The sequence below is a fragment of the Pristiophorus japonicus genome, unplaced genomic scaffold, assembly GCF_044704955.1.
Source record: "Pristiophorus japonicus isolate sPriJap1 unplaced genomic scaffold, sPriJap1.hap1 HAP1_SCAFFOLD_29, whole genome shotgun sequence".
Lineage (NCBI taxonomy): Eukaryota > Metazoa > Chordata > Chondrichthyes > Pristiophoridae > Pristiophorus > Pristiophorus japonicus.
In genome coordinates this window covers 3,611,059-3,636,732 of record NW_027252668.1, presented here as the reverse complement: position 1 = coordinate 3,636,732, position 25,674 = coordinate 3,611,059, and the positions used below count along the sequence as shown (strand labels likewise).

The following is a 25,674-nucleotide window of genomic DNA, read 5'->3' as shown; positions in this document are numbered from 1 at the left end:
TAAGGGGTCGCCCATTTAAAATTGGGATGAAGAGTAATTTCTTCTCTCAGAGGGTTGTACATCTATGGAATTATCTGCCCCAGACAACTGTGAAGGCTGTGTCATTGAATATATTTAAGGCGGAGATAGACAGATTTTTGATCGATAAGGGAGTAAATGGTTATGGGGAGGGAGCAGGGAAGTGGAGCTGAGTCCATGATCAGATCAGCCGTGATCTTATTGAATGGCAGAGCAGGCTCGAGGAGCTAAATGGCCTACTCCTGTTCCGATTTGTTATGTTTTTATGGCCCTGGGCTGCACGATTGCAGAGAGTTCAACAGGCAAGCAAGTGATAAATGTGTGACATTGTTTCTCTCACTCTCTGACACTGTCCCGCAGTGTGGGATTAATAATGTGTCTGTCTCTGGTACAATATCAGTGAGAGAGGAGACTGCATCTTCTGTCTCTCCAATGGGAACTTTCAGAATAAAACGGGACTTCACAGGTCAGTCTGGAAGTGATACTGTGCATGTCTTCTCTGTCTCACCGACCTACTTCGCACTCACCTGTCTCTCGTTCAACCCTCTCCCCTCTCTCTGCCTCTCTGTTGCTATCCCTCTCTCTTGTACTTTTTGTGAAGGCGGGATACTGTTATTTAGCGTGATGTGGAAACACTGTTGGAAGTGCAAGACTGATAATGTCTCTGTTTCTCTCTGGTGCAATACGTGAAGGTGTGACACTGTTACTGAGCGTATTATGGAGACACTGATACAAAGTGTAAAACTGATACTGTATCTGTCTCTGTGTCTTTTCCGCTGGTGCTGTACATTAATGTGTGATAATATTATTGAGAGTAATATGGAGACACAGTTCGGTAGTTCAAGATTGATACTGTGTCTGTCTCTCTGCCGCTCTCTCTGATAGCCATCTCTGGGTGTTGAGTATGGGATGGATAGGGCACCAGTTACTGTTATATGTCCCTCATTTTCTGAGGAGAGAGAGACAAAGAGAGGCTGCAGGCGGTGAGCTCATAATTGTATTTTCATGTTAGTCAAACATATTTCTGCATTCGAACAATACAACAACTTAAAAGCAGATATGGGTTAAGCCAGCCACAGCTGTGATTGGCTCCTGCCCCTGAATCTGGGAACAGACACTGTGAGGAGCGCCGGCCTCAGAGTGTTTCACACTTACTGAGCTGGGAAACGACAACTGACCCGAGAATCGGCAGCACAGCCGAGCGGAGAGGAAAACCTGTGCTGGGAACTGTAAATCTGGGAACAGTTTGTGCTGTGAATGTGCAGATTTCAACATTGTGTGAGCGAGAGTGTGTTAAAGGGGCGGGCGGGTTAGACTAATGTCACTGTGTTTGTGTGTCCGCTCTCATCGCCGGATTTCAGAGTCCCTCTTGTGTAAAATTCAAAGATTTCCCTGTCACAGGATCGCCCTGCTGCCCTGCTCAGGCCTGAAGTGGGAATGAATCAGAAAGTTTGATTTGATTTCAAATTTCAGTCAAAAACAGAGAAAATATCCGCGATCGGCTGAGAGAGCGTGACCAGTGCAGCAATGAAACGGGTTTAAATCGAAATTGCTGCCTTCAATTCGGATGGAACTTTCTCGGCAGCAAACATCCCGGTCTTCGGGACAGAAAGAGGCCAGACTGGGAATGTGGAGGGCCCGAGTTGAATTGGAATCGGAGAGTTAGTGAGGAGAAAGAAACACAGAGAGGCTGGAGGGGCCGGGAGCTGACAGCAGGATGTCTCCTCCCCGTCCGCTCGCTGCCTTTAAGTTGCTCTGTGTCGCCGCCTCTCGTTTCATTTCTGACCCAGCTCTGACTGTCAGAGAGATTTTCCAGAGTCGCCGACATGACTGATACTGCAGCCGCCGAAACGGCTCCTCCTGCCGTCGTCGCTCAAACCAAGGCTCCCAGCAAGAAGAAGAAGGCGGCTCCCCGCTCCGGGCCAGCCGGTCCCAGGTTGGGCGACCAGATCCTCAAGGTTGTGGCCGATGACAAGGATCGCAGGGGAACGTCCTTGGCCGCGATAAAGAAGGCTCTGGCGGCCAAAGGCGTCGATGTGGAGAAGCGCGGCTTCCAGATCAGGTCCAGTATCAAGAAGAATGTGATGAATGGTTCCCTGAAGCAGATCAAGGGCACGGGCGCTTCGGGCTCATTCAAAATCGCTAATACTGATTCCCAGGGGAAAGTGGGAAAGAAGGTGAAGAAGCCAGCAGCCAAGAAATCTCCAGCAAAGAAAGCAGCAGCCAAGAAATCTCCAGCAAAGAAAGCAGCAGCCAAGAAATCTCCAGTAAAGAAAGCAACAGCCAAGAAATCTCCAGCAAAAAAAGCAGCAGCCAAGAAAACGAGCACCAAGAAGGCGCTAACGGCAAAAAAGACAGCGAAAGGGCCGGCTGGGAAGAAGGCGGCGGCGAAGAAGCCCAAGAGCCTCAAGAAAGTGAAGGCGGTCAAAAAGGTGGAGAACCCGAGGGTCAAGGCCACGCCCAAAGCAGCAAAGGCCAAGAAAGCAGCGCCCCCCAAAAAATAAAAAGGCAACTTCGAAACATTTCAACCCAAAGGCTCTTCTCAGAGCCACCCACGCCTCTCAGAAAAGAGCTGATCCCGGAATCAAATAATCCTTGTCCCGGGCTCAGTTTCCAGATAGAAATCATTGAAAATGACTCCGGGATCCCTGGTGACTCGTTGGCATTGGCTGCACCCACCGCGCCCGCAGTCTCTGCACCCACCCCTCCCTCAGTATCTGCACCCGCCCCTCCCTCACTGTCTGCACCCACCCCTCCCCCAGTGTCTGCACCCACCCCTCCCCCAGTGGCTACAATAAAACACAGTGAATGGGATGTCCGGCCCGGGCCTCACTAACTGGGGTTTGAGTACGGCTCCAGTCTCAGTTCCTGGTCATTGTCATTTCACAGATTCAGGGGGAAGAGTCTCTGTTGAGACGATGGGACTGGCGGCGATATCTCGCCTCACAACTCAAACCCAAACTCCAGATTCTCCATATCAGCTGGAATAAGGTGTTTGTAAAGTGCTGAACCGGTCTGTGAGAGGAGATGGAATAAGGTCTGAGATTGACAGGGAACGGACTATATAGGCGGGAATATTCCTGATTGTTAATTGTACCAGGACCTTATTTAAAAGCTTCTGGTCCCTGGAAGCCTTGAATATGAATTCCGAGTCTGTAAGGGTTTGTGCGGAGCGCTGTGTATCGGTTGTATTGTGGAGAAAACAATTTGAAATTGGCGGTTGCAGAAAGCTGGAGGTGGAGCTGGAAGATCAGAGGCGGCGCTCTGCTCTGTCTCTCAATCTTGATTCTGTCTCCTTCCCTGCCGCGCTCTCTGTTTAACCTCTCACTCTGTCTCCTCCCCTTCCCGCCTCTCTCACTCTGGGCTTTCTGAGTCAGGTCGGGGCCGGCTCTATAAAAAAGGAGCCAGGAGGAGTTGGTTCCTCATTCAGCGACAGTTTGAGTGAAGAATCATCATGTCTGGGCGAGGTAAAGGAGGCAAAGGACTGGGCAAAGGCGGAGCCAAGCGGCACCGTAAAGTGCTCCGTGATAACATCCAGGGCATCACCAAACCCGCCATCCGCCGCCTGGCTCGCCGTGGCGGTGTCAAGCGGATCTCGGGCCTCATCTACGAGGAGACCCGTGGGGTGCTGAAGGTTTTCCTGGAGAATGTCATCAGGGACGCCGTCACCTACACCGAGCACGCCAAGCGCAAGACGGTCACTGCCATGGATGTGGTGTACGCTCTCAAACGCCAGGGCCGCACTCTCTATGGATTCGGCGGCTGAACAACTCCACCCTTTCCACCCAGCACAACACAAAGGCTCTTTTAAGAGCCACCCACCGCCTCACAGAGAGAGCAGTGACCTGGGAATGGGTGTGTGGACAATTTGGGTGGGAAATTATTTTAGTTATTTATTTAATGGAAAGTAACACGCCGAGTTATGTAGCGCCTTACACGGCCATCGAACTTGTCAAAACCAATAAAGTACTTTTGCAGTGTAGTCGCTTTAGGAATATGGGAATTATTAAATATTTTAGAACAATAGTTTAATATGAGGTCAGAAACTCCGGGTGTCCCGGTCACAATCAGCGGGCGGGGATATACAGTCTCCCCTCACAGATAATCCTGTCATGTTGTGAGCTTTGTGTAAGAATCGGTGAAACGGGACGGCACTGGCGGGATTGATGCGGGACTTTGTGTTGACAGGATGCAGTGACCGGGGAATTATTCCCGCCCGCTACAGACCCATCAGGGAACGGGACAGAATTCAAACCGGAATGTGAAAGAGAATGGGATTGGTGATTTATAATGGGGCACCATCGAGGTTATAAAGAGCCGAATTCTTAAATTGCTGGCGGGAAATTAGAGTTTCTTTAATCTCTGTTCGTGGAGACTCTGAAATTGGCGGGCTGTTTGAAATTGACGAACTTGTCAGTTTCATTTCAGTCAATCATGGCCCAGTAATCCCCGCCCTTCCCTTTCGCTCTCGGTGATTGAAACATGATTGGCGGTCGGGTTATGACAAATCACAGCCCAGGGGCGGGCCCTGATAGACACTTTAAAAGGACCATTCCCAGTCCGTGTGTCCCAGATTGTGCTGAGATCCGTTCAGAAGATGGCCAGGACCAAGCAGACAGCGCGCAAATCGACCGGAGGGAAAGCTCCTCGCAAACAGTTGGCGACCAAAGCGGCCCGGAAGAGCGCTCCGGCCACGGGCGGAGTGAAGAAGCCTCATCGCTACAGACCCGGCACCGTGGCTCTGAGGGAGATCCGCCGCTACCAGAAATCCACCGAGCTGCTGATCCGCAAGCTGCCCTTCCAGCGCCTGGTGCGGGAGATCGCTCAGGACTTCAAGACCGACCTGCGCTTCCAGAGCTCGGCCGTCATGGCCCTGCAGGAGGCCAGCGAGGCTTACCTGGTGGGGCTGTTTGAGGATACCAACCTGTGCGCCATCCACGCCAAGCGAGTCACCATCATGCCCAAAGACATCCAGCTGGCCCGCCGCATCCGCGGGGAGCGCGCCTAGACTCCCCCTGCCCGGGCTCCAAACTTGCGCACCAAGTGCAACAACGGCTCTTTTCAGAGCCACCAAATCAGCAAAGGAAAGAGCTGCGACCGGCTCCACGCAAACTGTCCTGTGTACACTCCGTGCTCGTCTTGTGTTACTACAACTGGGGCTTTATGTAGTGCAGGCGGTGATTATCTGGCTTTGATCCAGGTATCAATGCGAGTCAGAAGCCCAGTATACCGACTGCACCCGCCCAATGTGGGGCGCTAACTATAAGTGGGAGATATTCCACCGATTTTAACCGGTTCTGACACCGGGAATGTAGAGACTTGTCCCAGGAATCCTGACAGTCCCTGTGTTTCAGTGAAGGCGGGGAGTTTAAGCTTTGATTGTACAGTCTGACTCATTTTGGGCACTACCATCTGTTGGTCACGAGAGGCATGTTTAGCCTCTTTGTCAGCACAGTGGTTCCCTATATCAACCGGGGATTTTCCGGTGGTGTGGGCGATACATTTAACAACAGCAATGTGCTTAGGGAGCATGAGGGCTTGCAACAAATCAGATCATGGCCCACCCCAAAGGCATACCTAGAGTCGGTATAGATATTGACTTTGAGGTCTTTGGCCAAGATACAGGCTCGGGTGAGGGCGAATAGTTCAGCTTGTTGGGCAGAATAGGCGGTTTCAAAAGCGGCAGATTCCAAGATCTGATTCTCCTGGTTTACTATGGCATATCCTGAGATTCGTGTACCTTCTAGATTAATAGAAGATCTTCCGTCAACATACATAATACAGTCTGGATCTTCAATTGGTACATCAACAAAATCTTCCCTGACTGATGTGGCCTCTTAAATTAAAGATAAACAATCATGACTGGGTTCTTCCTCATCTTGGGGTGGCTCAGTAAGAAAACAGGCCGGATTAATTGCAGTCCAGTGCTGAAAGGTCAGTTTAGGATTGCCTGTGATTTCAGTGGGTTCTGTCGGATAGAGGGCCAGTCCACATTGCCCTGCACTGGGATCTCAATTGGATCAATGGGAGTATAACCCACTTGGGAGTGGTCCTCTGCCCACACATGAGGATCCACATGGTCAGGTATTTGCACATCGCGGCTGGTAGGGTCAGCCTCGTCTATAGCCTGGTGCACAAAACAAATTAAACTTTAAAACATAAAATCAAATTAAAATTTGGTTGCCGGGGGTGATGATGCACTCCAGTCCCTCCGGCGCCCAACTCTCGCGGAAGGCCGCGAGCGTACCGGTGGACACCGCGTGCTCCATCTCCAAGGACACCCTGGCGCGGATGTACGCGCGGAAGAGAGGCAGGCAGTCAGGCTGAACGAACCCCTCGACCGCCCGCTGCCTGGACCGGCTGATGGCCCCCTTGGCCGTGCCCAGGAGCAGTCCTATGAGGAGGCCCTCGGACCTACCTGCTCCCCTCCGCACAGGGTGCCCAAAGATCAGGAGTGTGGGACTGAAGTGCAGCCAGAATTTCAGGAGCAGCCCCTTTAAATATTGGAAAAGGGGCTGCAACCTTGTGCATTCAATAAAAACATGGAACACAGACTCTTCCAGACCGCAGAAATTGCAGGCGGCCTGGGAGCCCGTGAACCGACTTAAAAATTTATTGCACGGAACTGCTCCGTGCACCACCCTCCAGGCCAAGTCCCTGATAAATAATGGGAGTACTCCTGCGTAGAGTGCACTCCATTTGGGACCCCCGCCTCCTCCGGACGGCAAGATGGTACGCCATGGTGTGTCCGGACGACAGATGAGGATGGCAAAGTTGAGAGTGTGCAGGAGCAGACCGTACAGGAAACCCCTCCGCGCAGAACTGAAAGGCACGGAGGGGTTTTCCCCGAGGCGGCTCAAGTTGTGAGGCGCCGGCTCCCGAGGGAGGTTCCGATGTTTGGCGCCGATGAGGAATTCCGTCCGGACAGGGGTCAGTTCGGACGGGATCTCCCCACGTGCTTGAGCCTCCTCGACACACCTAACGGAGTCAGGGCCCAGTGCTGTTTTTAGCGACTCGATGGCATCGGCCGCGCGGCGGACGTCGGCCGAATTTAGGTGCCACGCCAGCATGTCTGGCGCCATCCAGCCCGCTCCTCCGCCATCGAGCAGGTACCCCGCCTCACAACTCAAACCCCAAACACCAGATTCTCCAAATCAGCTGGAATAAGGTGTTTGTAAAGTGCTGAACCTGTCTGTGAGAGGAGATGGAATAAGGTCTGAGATTGACAGGGAACGGACTATATAGGCGGGAATATTCCTGATTGTGAATTGTACCAGGACCTTATTTAACAGCTTCTGGTTCCTGGAAGCCTTGAATATTAATTCCGAGTCTGTAAGGGTTTGTGCGGAGTGCTGTGTATCGGTTGTATTGTGGAGAAAACAATTTGAAATTGGCGGTTGCAGAAAGCTGGAGGTGGAGCTGGAAGATCAGAGGCCGCGCTCTGCTCTGTCTCTCAATCTTGATTCTGTCTCCTCCCCTGCCGCGCTCTCTGTTTAATCTCTCACTCTGTCTCCTGCCCTTCCCGCCTCTCTCACTCTGCGCTTTCTCAGTCAGGTCGGGGCCGGCTCTATAAAAAAGGAGCCAGGAGCAGTTGGTTCCTCATTCAGCGACAGTTTGAGTGAAGAATCATCATGTCTGGGCGAGGCAAAGGAGGCAAAGGACTGGGTAAAGGCGGAGCCAAGCGGCACCGTAAAGTGCTCCGTGATAATGTTGATTTCTGGATTCTTACATCAATCTGGTTCAGCAAAATTACTGAAATGAATACCGTTTGTGGTTTAAACAAAGTAAGCTTTTATTTAAAAAGCAAATCCCGATCGGGGACCTTATCAGACAGAAGGAATGCAACTCTGATAGAACGCACCCACTTCCTACGGACAAAGTGACGTTACATTGTAAAGGGATGACGGTTATACATTTTTGGCAAAAGATAACAAGGTAGGGCTAGAGTAACATCCTAGTCCAGCCTATCCCTTTTCATCCCTCTTTCCCTTTGTCCACTCATAAGCCGACCTAAGTATGGTCTGATTTTAAACAAAGACCTTCTGTTAATGTTTCAGGTTCATAACATGATTTAATAAGACCTTGAGGTTTTTCTGCAAGCTGTGGGTTTTGTTTCAATATGTGTTAGTGTTGTGACATTTTGCAGTCTCGAGTCTGAGATGCCATGGCTATTCCACCATGAATTCTTTGTTAGCTTATACTGTCCCTATACAATTCCCACGTTCTCAACTTCAATGTCTCTATACATTTTTAAACATTCACATTCCCCCCTTTTATCATTACATGATAACCCTGGTGACTATTCCAGGAGTATCGCATTCAGCCATTCGCACTCTCTTTCCTGATCCATATTGTTGTTATTGTCGAGTAGTTCTTTACTTCATTGGATCAAGGAGCCCTTGACCACAAGTGGGTTTGCTAACCTTGCCATCATTACTTTACAACAAAGGTTAAGGCAACCAACAATTAGATAGGATCTCCAAGATCCATCTGATAGCCAATCAAACCAGCTAGATCCTTCTGCTGGTGTGGATAACTTCTTCACCTGCCTTCTTATGTGATCAGCGAGATTGGTTATGTTTTCTGAACTATCAGGAATGTAAGTGCAACATTCAGATCCTATCAGGGCACACGTTCCCCCTTTCTCAGCTAACAGATAATTGAGGGCCATTCGGTTTTGTAATGCTACGGTCCTTATTGCTACCATTTCAGCTGTGATGCCCTCCAGAGCTTCAGCAGTATTGCATTGGCCCTCCTCCTCTCGTGATAGTTTGGTTCTGAATCCATCTGACAGTCTCAGTTAGGGTTAGTGGAACGGGGCGCAAAGGAATTCCCCCTTTGGAATGTATAGGGAATGTATAGGGAATGTGAACACACCCAACATCTAGAAAAGTTACCATTTTGCGCATAAACATAAGACATGTACAAAAAGGTGTTTACATGGAGCTCTCGTCTCTGTCTCCCCTCCCATGTGCCGAAACTGTCATATATCAACACTATTATACAGACTGTGGCATACAGACAGTTTCATCTTATGGCTCAGGATTCAGATAAATAGTCCAATTATTTTGCTGATTAAAAGAGTTCAGTTTTCCCGTCTCTCTTCTCAGGTTACCGTCGGTGTAGCTGGCTGTCTATCACTACGGGTAAAAGTTCAAACTGGTCCACATTCCAATTAGGATGCCAACGGCCTTGTTCAGCTATGGAGAAGAGGAAGTCTGGAACAGAAACAGAAGTTAGAATAACCAGTAAAATAGGTTCGTTAGAGGGTGGTGAGCTTGCAGTGGTGCAGGTGAACCCAGGCACTTTTCCCCTCAACCTTGGCTGCAGTGGGGGTAGTGAGTAACACCTGAAAAGGCCCCTCCCATTGTGGCTCTAATCCCTTCCAAATCCATACTTCCCTGGTGCCACGAGGGACAATTCGGGTAAAACTGGGAGGTCGAGGTGAGCATCTTGAACCTGGTTGTGAGCTAGTTGCAGAGCCTGAGTCAGAGAAAGAACATAGGTGGTCATCAGTCGAGCTGAGATACCATATCTAGGAACAATTTCCCTCATTAACACCTTAACAACAGTTTGAGCCTTATTGTCCAGGGTAGGGTAGGCTTCAATCCATCTGCTAAACACATCTACTATTACTGACACATATTTGTAACACTGAACTTTTTGCAACTCAATGTAGTCCAACTGAAATGTCTCAAAGGGACCTTCGGGTAGTGGCATTTTACCCCAATCACAGGGGACTCCCTTTCCTGGATTATGTTGCTGGCAAACCAAGCAACGACTACTGATGTTCTGGGCGAGCGCCTGGAGTCTAGGGTGCCACCAAGTAGCCAAAAGTGTATCACTCGTGGTTCTTGCTCCACAATGAGTAGCAAAATGTATACATTCAATAACCCATAGAGCCAACTCGTCAATGCAAGTCTGTTCCGCGGGAGTGGTCCAGAGTTTAGAAACCTTGTCATAAGTACATCCATAATAATTCCACAACAGTTTATCTTTTTCAGGAGCGTCCTCCTGTGCTTTTATAACATCTTGGATGGTTGGCATTGGTTTTTCCCGAGGCTAACTTATACTTCGCAGGATTTTTAGTCTGACTCATCATTTTGGGCACGACCATCTGTTGGTCACGAGAGGCCTGTTTAGCCTCTTTGTCAGCACAGTGGTTCCCTATATCAACCGGGGATTTTCCGGTGGTGTGGTCGGTACATTTAACAACAGAAATGTGCTTGGGGAGCATGAGGGCTTGCAACAAATCAGATCATGGGCCACCCCAAAGGCATACCTAGAGTCGGTATAGATATTGACTTTGAGGTCTTTGGCCAAGATACAGGCTCGGGTGAGGGCGAATAGTTCAGCTTGTTGGGCAGAATAGGCGGTTTCAAAAGCGGCAGATTCCAAGACCTGATTCTCCTGGTTTACTATGGTATATCCTGAGATTCGTGTACCTTCTGAATTAATAGAAGAACTTCCGTCAACATACATAATACAGTCTGGATCTTCAATTGGTACATCAACAAAATCTTCCCTGACTGATATGGCCTCTTAAATTAAAGATAAACAATCATGACTGGGTTCTTCCTCATCTTTGGGTGGCTCAGTAAGAAAACAGGCCGGATTAATTACAGTACAGTGCCGAAAGGTCAGTTTAGGATTGCCTGTGATTTCAGTGGGTTCTGTCGGATAGAGGGCCAGTCCACATTGCCCTGCACTGGGATCTCAATCGGATCAATGGGAGTATAACCCACTTGGGAGTGGTCCTCTGCCCACACATGAGGATCCACATAGTCAGGTATGCCAGAGCCAGTATGATGCTGCAGAGTTGTTAAGACCTTCTCGGGGGCCCCGTGGAATTGGACTGTTCGGCCATGTTTTACAATTTGCACATCCCGGCTGGTAGGGTCAGCCTCGTCTATAGCCTGGCGCACCATAACTTCCAAATCTTTAGCATGGTGGGGAGGTAATACTTCGAGTAATATGTGGTGCCACCGTTGGGGGCTGTCCATTTCCACAAAATCTGCCTTCCCTTCCGGTCCAGTCACTCTAGCCCTTAATAGAATTTCCTTCACTTCCCCTTCGTGATCCTGCTAAAAGTTCTGCAGGTCCTGATTCTTTCCACTGGGATCGTATGCTAGGGTCACGTGATAGGGTGCCTGCGGCAGGTCCAGAGACCACCACTGAGGGGTTCTAGTGGTATAATACTGCCGCTTAAGGGTTCCCTGTTTTACAATAATCCCATCATCTCCACACTCCAAATGCAACTGGAATTTGCAGAGGAGGTCTCTAGCCATCAAGTTACAGTCCAGATTGGATGTGATAACAAATCGATGTTCCACCGATTCTTCCTGGTAACCCATTTTAACCGGTTCTGACACCGGGAATGTAGAGACTTGTCCCAGGAATCCTGACAGTCCCTGTGTTTCAGTGAAGGCGGGGAGTTTAAGCTTTGATTGTATAGAAGACATGAAGGCTCCCGTATCTATCAAGAAGGGTTGCCACACATTCCGAATTTTTAACAATATCATCGGTTCGTCATCCGGGGAGGGTCCCTGCACAATCAAGCTGCGTAGTCAATACGAATAATCGGGGGACGGTTGGCCAAAGGGGTTGTTCTGGGAGAAGTTAGTGTAAGATCCCCGTCCTCTCCCCCCTTCCCCCCCTCCTCTTCCTTTTTCGTGCTGACGGGAGGGACAATTTCTATTCCAATGTCCTTCTTGCCCACAAATAAAGCATCCATCTCATCTTTCCCAGCCCCGACCTCTTCCCATACCAGGCTGGGGACAGTAGGGCGGTCCGTAATTAGCAGGGCCCGGGCCATTTGGGTGTTTGATATAACCGTATCCCCGTTTATCCACCCAACCCTGCACGCAATACTGCGGTTCCATCTGGTATCCCCTTGGTTCAGGTTTTGGTCTTTCCACCCGAGGCGGCTCCATACTGATGGGCTTCTGAAGGGTCGTGGTGAGAGCATTAAAGATAGCGTTTAGGCGATCTTGGACATCGTTAGTGTGAGCAAGCACCAATGCATCATGAGTAGCACGTCCTAGGTGAGTTAGAAATCGGGCATGCTCAGTTGGGCTCAGGGTTTGCTTTACAAGCGCCCACAGGACCCTTGATTCTGCATTATATCCATGCATGTCGAGGTCACTCCATGAAATCGGAGGTCAGGGTTAAGTTGGGTTTGTGGATCCCTTTCAGCTTATTTATCTTAGCCTTTTAACTCTTCAATTTGTTTTGTTTGGGTATCTTTCTTTATTGTATCAGGCAAGTATTATTACATAAGCTAGTTCTGTTTTTATTTTTATTCTGACTGTCGCACTATTCCTCTGTTAGGTGAGTCTTTTTTCTATTAAAAAATCCAAATTGATAATGTTCAGCATGAAACGGCTGTCAATGGAAAGGGTTAACTCCTTTACAGGTTTGTAAGACGACCTGATGTCATTACGTGACTTCACATAACCATCTGAAAAAAAAATCTTTTCATCAGGAAAGGCAGCATTTGATAACACTCCAATTCAACTATTTGCCAAAGATATTTTTTTTAAATTGATTTAAAACGAGACCACACATTTTTAATAGCTATTTGTTTACTGAAATTCAATTTCGTCATCAGCCTTGGTCAATGCAAAGCCAACCATTTTAACTTCTCAGAGGTCCCAGTGGACTCTTTAAGACGTCTACGGTTTTTAATATGTCCTCCTTCTGTCAATGAAAGCCCTAATTTAATGGAATTTTTCTGCCAACTCGACAGGATTGATGCATTTTTTTTTTTAAGACTGCAATGGAACTTTTCTCATAATTTAAAATCTTAGAACATTTTTTTTTTCTTTCAGCACCTATTTAGTACGTTACTACTTTTTTTTGTCTTTTCCATAACTAGAGGGAAGTCTGGCACGTAGGCTGTGGACTGCTTTTCGTTATCTCAATTGTTCCAGCCTCAAGGTCGTGTCATTTAATATAATATTTTTTTTGAATCCTTTTGAATCCATCTCAGTTGTTTTGCTGTGCCTTCTCTGAATGTTTTCTTTCGACAAGTAAGTGAGTATGTCAAATCCTTTTTTAATCACCGGGACCATGTATTCAATAAGCTTCACACTCTTAAACTTCCCACATACAGGACAACACTACGAAGGGTTAAAAAAAACTTTCATTCTGTTTGAAAAAGTAGGTGGAGCTAAAACAAACCACAACTCCCCGGCTTTTTTTTTTACACAGTAAAAATCACAGAAGCATTTCTCATTTAAAACAAACGTTCACAAGAGTCTCTTCTTTTCTATTAATTTTTGGATCCATGATTGATCATCTATCCCTATCAAGCTCTAACTATCCCTACTTTCCGTGTCGCCGCACGGATCTACTTGGGCCTCGAACCCACACAGACACTGGGCCTCGAACCCAGGCAGGCTCTGGGCCTCGAACCCAGGCAGACTTACCTATTCTAACCTATCTTTCCAAGTCGCCGCTTGGTTTGTGTCACCGCGCAATTTCCCTATCTCTATCCCTATTCTCAGTTTGAAAGGTATTCACCAGGTTGTCCTGGATCTCGTTCAGAAACCACCTGAGAACCAGCGAGTGGTTAACCTTTCCTCAGACTTTTGAAACCGGGGGAAACTGGAGCAGTATTGAAATCATACTCACTCCAGTGGCCACTTTCCCCTCATCTCGTCCAAGGCTAGTCTGGCTCTTAATTCGCAAGTTTTCGGCAGTCGTCCGTTGAGATCCCACTTCTGACACCAAATGTTGATTTCTGGATTCTTTTACTTCAATCTGGTTCAGCAAAATTACTGAAACGAATATCGTTTGTGCTTTAAACAAAGCAATCTTTTATTTAAAAGGCAAATCCCGATCGGGGACCTTATCAGACAGAAGGAATGCAACTCTGATAGAACGCACCCACTTCCTACGGACAAAGTGACGTTACATTGTAAAGGGACGACGGTTATACATTTTCGGCAAAAGATAACAAGATAGGGCTAGAGTGACATCCTAGTCCAGCCTATCCCTTTTCATCCCTCTTTCCCTTTGTCCACTCATAAGCCGACCTAAGTATGGTCTGATCTTAAACAAAGACCTTCTGTTAATGTTTCAGGTTAATAACATGATTTAATAAGACCTTGAGGTTTTTCTGCAAGCTGTGGGTTTTGTTTCAATATGTGTTAGTGTTGTAACATTTTGCAGTCTCGAGTCTGAGATGTCATGGCTATTCCACCATGAATTCTTTGTTAGCTTATACTGTCCCTATACAATTCCCACGTTTTCAACTTCAATGTCTCTATACATTTTTAGACATTCACATCAACATCCAGGGCATCACCAAACCCGCCATCCGCCGCCTGGCTCGCCGTGGCGGTGTCAAGCGGATCTCGGGCCTGATCTACGAGGAGACCCGCGGGGTGCTGAAGGTTTTCCTGGAGAATGTCATCAGGGACGCCGTCACCTATACCGAGCACGCCAAGTGCAAGACGGTCACTGCCATGGATGTGGTGTAGGCTCTCAAACGGCAGGGCCTCACTCTCTATGGATTCGGCGGCTGAACAACTCCACCCTTTCCACCCAGCACAACAGTGACCTGGGGATGGCAGTGTGGACAGTTTGGTTGGGAAGTTATTTCAGCTATTTAATTAATGGAAAGAAACACTTTGATGTTTCTAGTGCCTTACACGGCCATCGGACTTCTGCGGCAGTTTGAAAATCCACACTTCTAGATGGTTAACCTTATAACTAAAAACATCTGAGGCTCATTTCTGATCAGCAAACTTCAAGCTTAATTATAGTGAAGTATGTTAAATTAAATCTGGGACTATTGTTATCCACAGAACAGAAAGCAGCCCTTTCATAGATAGTGTGGGTGGCTCTGAAAAGAGCCTTTGGGTTATTTGATTAAATGCTGTCCGCTTTACTTGCCCTTGGACGCACTGGCGGTTTTCTTGGGCAGCAGCACAGCCTGGATATTAGGCAGCACCCCGCCCTGAGCGATGGTCACCTTTCCCAGCAGCTTGTTGAGCTCCTCGTCGTTGCGGATGGCCAGCTGCAGGTGTCTGGGGATGATGCGGGTCTTCTTGTTGTCGCGGGCCGCGTTGCCGGCCAGCTCCAGAATTTCAGCGGTCAGATACTCGAGCACAGCAGCCATGTAGACCGGGGCTCCGGCACCCACACGCTCAGCGTAGTTCCCCTTTCGCAGATGCCTGTGAACACGGCCCACAGGGAACTGCAGTCCGGCCCGGGAGGAGCGAGACTTGGCCTTGGCCCGAACTTTACCGCCGCTTTTTCCTCTCCCAGACATTTCCACAATCCACACGTTCAGAGAAAGAATGAGAAACTCCTCCCACATCTGCCTTTCTTGTACCTTCTCTAGGAATGCAGGGAGCAAATTTGTGATTGGTCGCTCGGTGGTGCATTTCATTGGTCTTTCCAGGTGACCAATCACAGTCTGCTTAGCCCACCAATGAAAGTAGGGTGGAAATTGCTGTCTCCAACAGTCAGAATATCGATTTTTAATTTAAAAACCCCACCAAGAAATTTTAAAATAGCGGATTATGTTTATATAAATTCACTATTAGTCAAAGATTTCCCAACACGTTTGAATTAATTTTGTCTTTTACATCTTCCCCTTGCAAGTTTCAAGCTGTTACAATCAGGATTAAATTCGGGTACTATTTCAAACTGTCTAATGGGCGGGAATCAATCCCCACCGATTCTGCAATGGGACACATTCCAACTTAATCTTTGTAAAAATTGGGTTTCACAGATTATCGATCCTGCAAAGACGGGAGTGAGCCCAGAACTGGGAGTCCTTCTGTGAAAAGAGAAGAGGGACAGAGTATTCAAACTGCCCCGGTTCTGGTCTCTAAGAACTCCCATTCTGGGTTGTAACACTGCGGGGAGTCTCGGGTTAATAAACGGACTGATCTGCAACAGGAATGGAAAAATAAACTTGAAAAGGGCTTGCGAGAGAGAATGTGTGACTGAAATCTGAGTCTCAGTCCCTAAACAAGCTCTTAATTTGGCAGGCGGTGCAAATGAACGTGTCTGAGAGCACAGGGAAACAGCGACCAGGGACCGTGTTTGTAGTTGGCGGAAAATTCCAGCGACGCTAAAGTGGAACGGGACAGTGAAACTGATATCTGAGAATTTAAAACTAAATCTACAACTGGAAGTGTTAAAGTTCTCAAATATACTTGTTCAGGAAATAATTACAGTAAACAGAGTGTAAAGGGAGATGCGTTTATGCAGCTCTTTCAGAGAGGTTGTGGGTGGCTCTTAAAAGAGCCGTTGTGTTTGGGGTTTGATCTGTCAGGACAGCGGGCAGTCTCACTTGGAGCTGGTGTACTTGGTCACCGCCTTTGTCCCTTCCGACACGGCGTGCTTGGCCAGCTCCCCGGGCAGCAGCAGGCGTACGGCGGTCTGGATCTCCCGGGAACTGATGGTGCGGCGCTTGTTGTAATGGGCCAGGCGGGAAGCCTCACCCACGATGCGCTCGAAAATATCGCTCACAAACGAGTTCATGATGCCCATGGCCTTGGAGGAGATGCCGGTGTCGGGGTGAACCTGCTTCATCACTTTGTAGATGTAGATGGCGTAACTCTCCTTCCTCGACTTTCTGCGCTTCTTGCCGCTCTTCGCTGGGGTTTTCTTGATTACTTTCTTGGCACCTTTCTTGGCGGAACCTGTTTTCTTTTTTTTTTGAAATTCGTAGCCAATCGTTCCAATTCTTTGTCAAATCACAAACGCCAGAGGTCACCTTGGGCCCATTCAAGGATCACTCTGCGCCAATGCTCTTAGCCAAAAGGCCTAGAGCCACTGCACCGTTCCTGGAAGTACTGCAATACCAGGTTCGTGCCATGGAGGTGGATGGGTCAGGTCCCCACAACCTGTTTTCTTTTCGTCAGCCATCGTCTCGTTCAGTCAGGCGCAGATTTGGGGAAACTCTGCTCCGAGCCCGCATTATATCGGCAGCCCCACACTCCGCCCACAGCCCTATGCTAATGAGGGATGGGCGAAGGCAATGGTTGTGATTGGCTTGTCCATATCCATTGTTCTGTATCTCTCTGATTGGATGTTTAAAGAGACCAATCAAATTTGTGCTCGCCACTATCTAAAATTCATGAATGAGGTCATGTGTTGCAACACCTCCTGTTCTGCTATCAGGCAAAAACTTTATGAGCAAGGTTCATAAATCTTTTAGTATATATTCAATAATCTGAAGAGCAAACTCACTGCTCTGTTTATCGATCTGGATTTTTACATGTTCAACAGACATTGACCGGTTTATAACCGAGATTGACTGAGGGTGACTTCTGGTCAGGAAACTCCCAGTTTATCAACCGTAGGGATTTAATATCAAGTAGAGAAATAGTGACCTGGATTTATATTGCGCCTTTCACGACCATCGGACTTCTGAACGTGCTTCGCAGCCAATGAAGTGCTTTTTGAAGTGTAGACACTGTAGTAATGTAGGAACGGCGGCAGACATTTCGCGCACAACAAGCGCCCACAAACAGCAATGTGTAATGACCAGATAATCCATTGTGTTGTGTTGATCGAGGGATAAGTATTGGCCAGGACACCGGGCATAATTGACCTGCTCTTCTTCAAAATAGTGGCCGTGGGATCTATTACATCCACCTGAGAGAGCGACGGACCTCGGTTTAACATCTCTTCCTATAGATGGCACCTCCAACAGTGCAGCATTCCCTCATCACTGCACTGGTATGTCAGCCTCGATTTTTGTGCTCAAGTCCCTGGAGTCTGACTCAGAAGCGAGGGTGCTACCAACTGAAGCACAGCTGATAAGATTGTGATCAATAGATCAGTTTCTTCAGACAGTAAGGAGCCCTTTCACAGTTAGAGTGCGTGGCTCTGAAAAGAACCAATGTGGTATTAGATTAAATCTTGTCCATTTTACTTGCTCTTGCTGGGCCCAGCATTGGATTTCTTTGTCAGGAGCACCACGTGGATTTTTGGCTGTTCAACCATGATCCTATTGAATTGTGGAGCAGGCTCGAGGGGCCTTATGGCCTTCTCCCATTTCTTACAGCTGAATTTGATTACATCATTGTGTTAAGTGATTAAATATTTATTTAGACTTGCAGGTCAAGGAATTTCTCAAACGTAAGGGATATTTACTTGACACAGCTCGACAAAGGCGCACCTAACTTTGATAAATATATTTGGAAATATGATTTATGTGAGTGTTGTTTTTTCTTCAGTTTCTGCTCGGCGAATTTGGGTTTCATTATACACCTGTCAGCTTCGAGTATGTGAGTGTGATTTTCACATTGTCTCGCTGTCTCTGGGATGTGTGTGTGGGTTTTATTCTGTACCTGGTCAGTTTCTGTTATGCAAATGCATGTTTTACTCTCTACTTGTCAGTTTCTGTTATGTGAGTGTGTTTTACTCTGTCCCTGACAGTCACTGATATGTGAGTGTGGGTTTTATTGTGTATTGTTCAGACTTTGAGATGTGAGTGTGAATTTTACTTTATATGAATGAAAAAACTGACTTTATTTATTGAGTGGAATCTGAGTGTCCTCGTACATGAATCACAGAAAGTTAACATGCAGTTACAGCAAACAATTAGGAAGATAAATGGTATGTTAGCCCTTAATGCAAATGGGTTGGAGTATAAGAGTAAGGTAGCGTTGGTACAATAATATCGAACTGAGATTGGGAGAAATTTGTTCACTCAGAGGGTTGTGAATCACTGGAGTTGGGATTTTAACCTGCATCTGTCAGTTTCCTGTATGTGAATCGTGGTGTTTTCTGGGTTTTTTTGTCAGTAATTTGTGGAGATTTACTTGGAGCTAGTGTGCTTGGCCAACTCTCCGGGTAGTACCAGACTCATGGCCGTCGAGATGTGTGGACACAATCTGTACACTCCTAACTGTTAGAGGTTGCTGCCATCTCCTGGCTGAAAGCGAGTGCTGCAACAAGTGACAATCATTCGGCAGAACCCATTTTAAATTCCACAGATCGCTCAGAACCATGTTTATGTTCAGCTTAAACTATTGCAAAGTATTTTATTGGTCCGGCTGAAAACTCCAAACAACCATTAAAAGCAGGTGGAGGCGCTCACCCGATTGTAGTGTGAACAGTGGGTTAATCACTGAGTGTGGGATAGACATTACTGGGCAATTCATTTCAACCAAACGTGTCTTTGCAGAGACGTCTACAGTGCTGGGGTTAATCATTGAGTGTGGGACAGACACTGCCTCTGTCACTCAGCTACTGTGTGCTAATGTGGGACTCACTGGTCAGTGTAGGATAGATACTGTATCTGTCACTGTCTGGTACAGTGTGTCAGTGTGGGATTGACTGGGAGTATAGTAAAGACACTGTATCTGTCACTGTCTGGTACAGTGTGTCAGTGTGGGATTGACTGGGAGTATAGTAAAGACACTGGATCTGTCACTCTCTGGAACAGTGTGTCAGTGTGGGATTGACTGGGAGTATAGTAAAGACACTGTATCTGTCACTGTCTGGTACAGTGTGTCAGTGTGGGATTGACTGGGAGTATAGTAAAGACACTGTATCTGTCACTCTCTGGTACAGTGTGTCAGTGTGGGATTGACTGGGAGTATAGTAAAGACACTGTATCTGTCACTGTCTGGTACAGTGTGTCAGTGTGGGATTGACTGGGAGTATAGTAAAGACACTGTATCTGTCACTCTCTGGTACAGTGTGTCAGTGTGGGATTGACTGGGAGTATGGTAAAGACACTGTATCTGTCACTCTCTGGTACAGTGTGTCAGTGTGGGATTGACTGGGAGTATAATAAAGACACTGTATCTGTCACTCTCTGGTACAGTGTGTCAGTGTGGGATTGACTGGGAGTATAGTAAAGACACTGTATCTGTCACTCTCTGGTACAGTGTGTCAGTGTGGGATTGACAGGCACGTGTAAAAACAGAAAACGATGCTTTCCCGCTTGATGCGTGTGATGGTGGTAGAGTGGTGAGCACAGCTGCCTTCCAAGCTAGTTGATCTGGGTTCAATTCATGGCCGTAGGATCCAGTCAAAATTGAATCCACTTTCTGTTTGGGATATATAAGTGAGTGTTTTAATCAATACCTGTGAATTTCTCGTTTGTGAATGTGGATTTTAATCTTTACACACATTCTCTGATTATTGTGGGGTGTTTCTATGTACTGTATTGGAACCGGGTTTGTGATTATGGACTTTATTCTGTATCAGCCCACCTCTGGTATGTGATTATGACTTTTACTCTGTATCTGTCAGTGTTTGATATGACAGTGTGTTTTATTCCATACCAGTCCTGCTCCTATTTTTTATGTTCTTATTTTTATTATGATATACAAGTTTAAAAGCAAAATACTGTGGATGCTGGAATTGGAAATAAAAACAGAAAATGCTGGAAATTTCAGTGGGTCAGGCAGCATCTGTGGAGAGAGAGAGAGAGAGAGAGAGAGAGAGAGTTAACGTTTCAGTTCGATGACAAAGGCTCATACACCTGAAACATTAACTCTGTTCCTCTCTCCACTTTTATTGATATGGAATAGAGGGGAGTACTCTGTTTCTGTCATTTTCAGCTTTGCGATGGTAGGTTCTAGTCTGTTTCTCTCAGTCCCTGGTACGTGAGCGTCGCTCTGTATCTATCGGTCCCTGGTATGTGCGTGTGGACTTTACTCTGTATCTGGCAGTGTCTGTTATGGGAATCTGGATTTTATTCTGTACTTGTCATCTTCTGATTTATTAGTGTGGGTCTTATCCTATAACTGCCAGTTTCTACCTAATTCAGAGATGGTTTTCCTTTGAATCTGTCAGTCTCTGGTATGGGAGTATGTATCTATCTATGTGCCTGTCAATCCCTGGTATGGGAGTATGTATCTATCGGTGTGCCTGTCAGTGTCTGGTATGGGAGTATGTATCTATCTCTGTGCCTGTCAGTCTCTGGTATGGGAGTACGTATCTATCTGTGTGCATTCAGTGACTGGTATGGGAGTAATATCTATCTGTGTGCCTGTCAGTCTCTGCTTTGGGAGTTTGTATCATAGAAACATAGAAACATAGAAAATAGGTGCAGGAGCAGGCCATTCAGCCCTTCTAGCCTGCACCGCCATTCAACGAGTTCATGGCTGAACATGAAACTTCAGTACCCACTTCCTGCTTTCACGCCATACCCCTTGATCCCCCGAGTAGTAAGGACTTCATCTAACTCCCTTTTGAATATATTTAGTGAATTGGCCTCAACTACTTCCTGTGGTAGAGAATTCCACAGGTTCACCACTCTCTGGGTGAAGAAGTTTCTCCTTATCTCGGTCCTAAATGGCTTACCCCTTATCCTTAGACTGTGACCCCTGGTTCTGGACTTCCCCAACATTGGGAACATTCTTCCTGCATCCAACCTGTCCAAACCCGTCAGAATTTTAAACGTTTCTATGAGGTCCCCTCTCACTCTTCTGAACTCCAGTGAATACAAGCCCAGTTGATTCAGTCTTTCTTGATAGGTCAGTCCCACCATCCCGGGAATCAGTCTGGTGAATCTTCGCTGCACTCCCTCAACAGCAAGTATGTCCTTCCTCAAGTTAGGAGACCAAAACTGTACACAATACTCCAGGTGTGGCCTCACCAAGGCCCTGTACAACTGTAGCAACACCTCCCTGCCCCTGTACTCAAATCCCCTCGCTATGAAGGCCAACATGCCATTTGCTTTCTTAACCGCCTGCTGTAACTGCATGCCAACCTTCAATGACTGATGTACCATGACACCCAGGTCTCGTTGCACCTTCCCTTTTCCTAATCTGTCACCATTCAGATAATAGTCTGTCTCTCTATTTTTACCACCAAAGTGGATAACCTCACATTTATCCACATTATACTTCATCTGCCACGCATTTGCCCACTCACCTAACCTATCCAAGTCACTCTGTAGCCTCATAGCATCCTCCTCGCAGCTCACACTGCCACCCAACTTAGTGTCATCCGCAAATTTGGAGATACTACATTTAATCCCCTCGTCTAAATCATTAATGTACAATGTAAACAGCTGGGGCCCCAGCACAGAACCCTGCGGTACCCCACTAGTCACTGCCTGCCATTCCGAAAAGTACCCATTTACTCCTACTCTTTGCTTCCTGTCTGACAACCAGTTCTCAATCCACGTCAGCACACTACCCCCAATCCCATGTGCTTTAACTTTGCACATTAATCTCCTGTGTGGGACCTTGTCGAAAGCCTTCTGAAAGTCCAAATATACCACATCAACTGGTTCTCCTTTGTCCACTTTATTGGAAACATCCTCAAAAAATTCCAGAAGATTTGTCAAGCATGATCTCCCTTTTACAAATCCATGCTGACTTGGACCTATCATGTCACCATTTTCCAAATGCGCTGCTATGACATCCTTAATAATTGATTCCATCATTTTACCCACTACTGAGGTCAGGCTGACCGGTCTATAATTCCCTGCTTTCTCTCTCCCTCCTTTTTTAAAAAGTGGGGTTACATTGGCTACCCTCCACTCGATAGGAACTGATCCAGAGTCAATGGAATGTTGGAAAATGACTGTCAATGCATCCGCTATTTCCAAGGCCACCTCCTTAAGTACTCTGGGATGCAGTCCATCAGGCCCTGGGGATTTATCGGCCTTCAATCCCATCAATTTCCCCAACACAATTTCCCGACTAATAAAGATTTCCCTCAGTTCCTCCTCCTTAATAGACCCTCTGACCACTTTTATATCCAGAAGGTTGTTTGTGTCCTCCTTAGTGAATACTGAACCAAAGTACTTGTTCAATTGGTCTGCCATTTCTTTGTTCCCCGTTATGACTTCCCCTGATTCTGACTGCAGGGGACCTAAGTTTGTCTTTACTAACCTCTTTCTCTTTACATACCTATAGAAACTTTTGCAATCCGCCTTAATGTTCCCTGCAAGCTTCTTCTCGTACTCCATTTTCCCTACCCTAATCAAACCCTTTGTCCTCCTCTGCTGAGTTCTAAATTTCTCCCAGTCCCCAGGTTCGCTGCTATTTCTGGCCAATTTGTATGCCACTTCCTTGGCTTTAATACTATCCCTGATTTCCCTAGATAGCCACGGTTGAGCCACCTTCCCTTTTTTATTTTTACGCCAGACAGGAATGTACAATTGTTGTAATTCATCCATGCGTTCTCTAAATGTCTGCCATTGCCCATCCACAGTCAACCCCTTAAGTATCATTAGCCAATCTATCTTAGCCAATTCATGCCTCATACCTTCAAAGTTACCCTTCTTTAAGTTCTGGACCATGGTCTCTGAATTAACTGTTTCATTCTCCATCCTAATGCAGAATTCCACCATATTATGGTCACTCTTCCCCAAGGGGCCTCGCACAATGAGATTGCTAATTAATCCTCTCTCATTACACAACACCCAGTCTAAGATGGCCTCCCCCCTAGTTGGTTCCTCGACATATTGGTCTAGAAAACCATCCCTTATGCATTCCAGGAAATCCTCCTCCACCGTATTGCTTCCAGTTTGGCTAGCCCAATCTATGTGCATATTAAAGTCACCCATTATAACTGCTGCACCTTTATTGCATGCACTCCTAATTTCCTGTTTGATGCCCTCCCCAACATCACTACTACTGTTTGGAGGTCTGTACACAACTCCCACTAACGATTTTTGCCCTTTAGTGTTCTGCAGCTCTACCCATATAGATTCCACATCATCCAAGCTAATGTCTTTCCTAACTATTGCATTAATCTCCTCTTTAACCAGCAATGCTACCCCACCTCCTTTTCCTTTTATTCTATCCTTCCTGAATGTTGAATACCCCTGGATGTTGAGTTCCCAGCCCTGATCATCCTGGAGCCACGTCTCCGTAATCCCAATCACATCATATTTGTTAACATCTATTTGCACAATTAATTCATCCACCTTATTGCGGATACTCCTTGCATTAAGACACAAAGCCTTCAGGCTTGCTTTTTTAACACCCTTTGTCCTTTTAGAATTTTGCTGTACAGTGGCCCTTTTTGTTCTTTGCCTTGGGTTTCTCTGCCCTCCACTTTTCCTCATCTCCTTTCTGTCTTTTGCTTTTGCCTCCTTTTTGTCTCCCTCTGTCTCCCTGTATAGGTTCCCATCCCCCTGCAATATTAGTTTAACTCCTCCCCAACAGCACTAGCAAACACTCCCCCTAGGACATTGGTTCCGGACCTGCCCAGGTGCAGACCGTCCGGTTTGTACTGGTCCCACCTCCCCCAGAACCGGTTCCAATGCCCCAAGAATTTGAATCCCTCCCTGCTGCACCACTGCTCAAGCCATGTATTCATCTGCGCTATCCTGCGATTCCTACTCTGACTAGCACGTGGCACTGGTAGCAATCCCGAGATTACTACTTTTGAGGTCCTACTTTTTAATTTAGCTCCTAGCTCCTTAAATTCTTTTCGTACCTATGTCGTTGGTACCAATGTGCACCACCTTATTGCGGATACTCCTTGCATTAAGACACAAAGCCTTCAGGCTGGCTGTTCTCCCTCCCATTTCAGAATGTCCTGCACCCGCTCCGAGACATCCTTGACCCTTGCACCAGGGAGGCAACATACCATCCTGGAGTCTCGGTTGCGTCCGCAGAAACGCCTATCTATTCCCCTCACCATCGAATCCCCTATCACTATCGCGCTCCCACTCTTTTTCCTGCCCTCCTTTGCAGCAGAGCCACCTACGGTGCCATGAACTTGGCTGCTGCTGCCCTCCCCTGATGAGTCATCCTCCCCCCAACAAGTCTGGTATGGGAGTACGTATCTATCTCTGTACCTGTCGATCGCTGGTGTGGGACTCTGTATCTTTCTGTCCCTGTCAGTGTCTGCTATGGGAGTTATGTATCGATCCGTGCAGTCCGTGTCTGTTATGGGAGTCATCATCGTCATAGGCAGTCCCTCGAGTCGAGGATGACTTGCTTCCATGCCAAAAAGTTCACAGGTGTTTCAATGAAGGACCTAATATTCCAGGTCCCGAACTACATGTTAAAGGGTGAAAGGTACCTGTGCGTCGATTTTTTTTTTAACATGTGGTGGCAGTTGCACACCAGCCACCACACGGACTTGACAGAGCTAGGTCTTGGTCCAGTGGCAAGGGTTATCCAAGACGACTGGAGACCAGCTCTGCGGCACTGACCTAGTGCGCACACATATCGCAGTGTGGGCTGGTCCATGCTGCCCCTGGGCCCTCGCCTCTCCTGGGCCCCGAACTCAAGCCTCTCCTTGGCCTTGATCTACCCATCTGGTACTCCCATCTGTATCTATCTGTGTACCTGTCAGTCTCTGGTATGGGGGGATGTATCCATTTCTGCCTGTCCCGGTCAGTGTCAAGTACGGGAGTATGTATCGATCCATGCTGTCCGTGTTTGGTATGTGAGTATGTATCTATCTCTGTCCCGGTCCGTCTCTGGTATGGGAGTATGTATCTATCTGTGCAAGTCAGTCTCTGGTATGTGAGTATGTATCTATCTCTGTCCCTGTCAGTCTCTGGTCCGGGAGTATGTATCTATTTTTGTGCCTGTCGGTCGCTGGTGTGGGAGCATGTATCTATCTCTGTGCCAGTTCGTGTCTGGTAAGGATGTTTCCATCTGTGTGCCTGTCAGTCTCTGGTATCGGAGTATATATCTATCTCTGTCTCTGCCACTCTCTGGTATGGAGTATGTATCTATCACTGTGCCTGTC

At 47.2% G+C, this 25,674-nt stretch overlaps 5 protein-coding genes and 1 long non-coding RNA gene across 6 annotated transcripts in view; 4 read left to right on the top strand and 2 right to left on the bottom strand.

The window, feature by feature from the left end:
* Positions 1-1,833: 1,833 nt before the first annotated feature.
* LOC139248327 (histone H1-like) lies at positions 1,834-2,522 on the top strand. Its single transcript, XM_070872121.1, has one exon. The coding sequence runs from the start codon at positions 1,845-1,847 to the stop codon at positions 2,520-2,522; it is 678 nt and encodes a 225-aa protein (XP_070728222.1). The 5' UTR covers positions 1,834-1,844.
* Positions 2,523-3,401: 879 nt separating this feature from the next.
* On the top strand, positions 3,402-3,784 carry LOC139248177 (histone H4). Its single transcript, XM_070871917.1, has one exon. It carries the CDS (start codon positions 3,473-3,475, stop codon positions 3,782-3,784), a length of 312 nt encoding a protein of 103 aa, XP_070728018.1. The 5' UTR covers positions 3,402-3,472.
* Positions 3,785-4,615: 831 nt separating this feature from the next.
* LOC139248086 (histone H3) lies at positions 4,616-5,026 on the top strand. Its single transcript, XM_070871835.1, has one exon. It carries the CDS (start codon positions 4,616-4,618, stop codon positions 5,024-5,026), a length of 411 nt encoding a protein of 136 aa, XP_070727936.1.
* Positions 5,027-7,649: 2,623 nt separating this feature from the next.
* On the top strand, positions 7,650-14,504 carry LOC139248323 (histone H4). The gene is made up of 2 exons (XM_070872119.1): positions 7,650-7,723; positions 14,312-14,504. Exons 1-2 carry the CDS (start codon positions 7,650-7,652, stop codon positions 14,502-14,504), a joined length of 267 nt encoding a protein of 88 aa, XP_070728220.1.
* Positions 7,905-25,674, bottom strand: part of LOC139248325 (uncharacterized) — a 30,882-nt gene continuing 13,112 nt past the window's right edge. Inside the window, exon 4 of the long non-coding RNA XR_011591054.1 lies at positions 7,905-9,236. This is a non-coding gene — a long non-coding RNA (uncharacterized lncRNA). The remainder of the gene's footprint in view (positions 9,237-25,674) is intronic.
* Positions 14,912-15,298, bottom strand: LOC139248322 (histone H2A type 2-A-like). Its single transcript, XM_070872118.1, has one exon. It carries the CDS (start codon positions 15,296-15,298, stop codon positions 14,912-14,914), a length of 387 nt encoding a protein of 128 aa, XP_070728219.1.

Excerpts from the sequence above, each read along its gene's own strand:
- LOC139248086 (XM_070871835.1), top strand. The coding sequence starts at position 4,616 with ATGGCCAGGACCAAGCAGACAGCGCGCAAATCGACCGGAGGGAAAGCT.
- LOC139248177 (XM_070871917.1), top strand. The coding sequence starts at position 3,473 with ATGTCTGGGCGAGGTAAAGGAGGCAAAGGACTGGGCAAAGGCGGAGCC.
- LOC139248322 (XM_070872118.1), bottom strand. The coding sequence starts at position 15,298 with ATGTCTGGGAGAGGAAAAAGCGGCGGTAAAGTTCGGGCCAAGGCCAAG.
- LOC139248323 (XM_070872119.1), top strand. The coding sequence starts at position 7,650 with ATGTCTGGGCGAGGCAAAGGAGGCAAAGGACTGGGTAAAGGCGGAGCC. Across the intron at positions 7,724-14,311 it reads CACCGTAAAGTGCTCCGTGA|CAACATCCAGGGCATCACCA; the intron begins TAATGTTGATTT and ends AGACATTCACAT.
- LOC139248327 (XM_070872121.1), top strand. The coding sequence starts at position 1,845 with ATGACTGATACTGCAGCCGCCGAAACGGCTCCTCCTGCCGTCGTCGCT.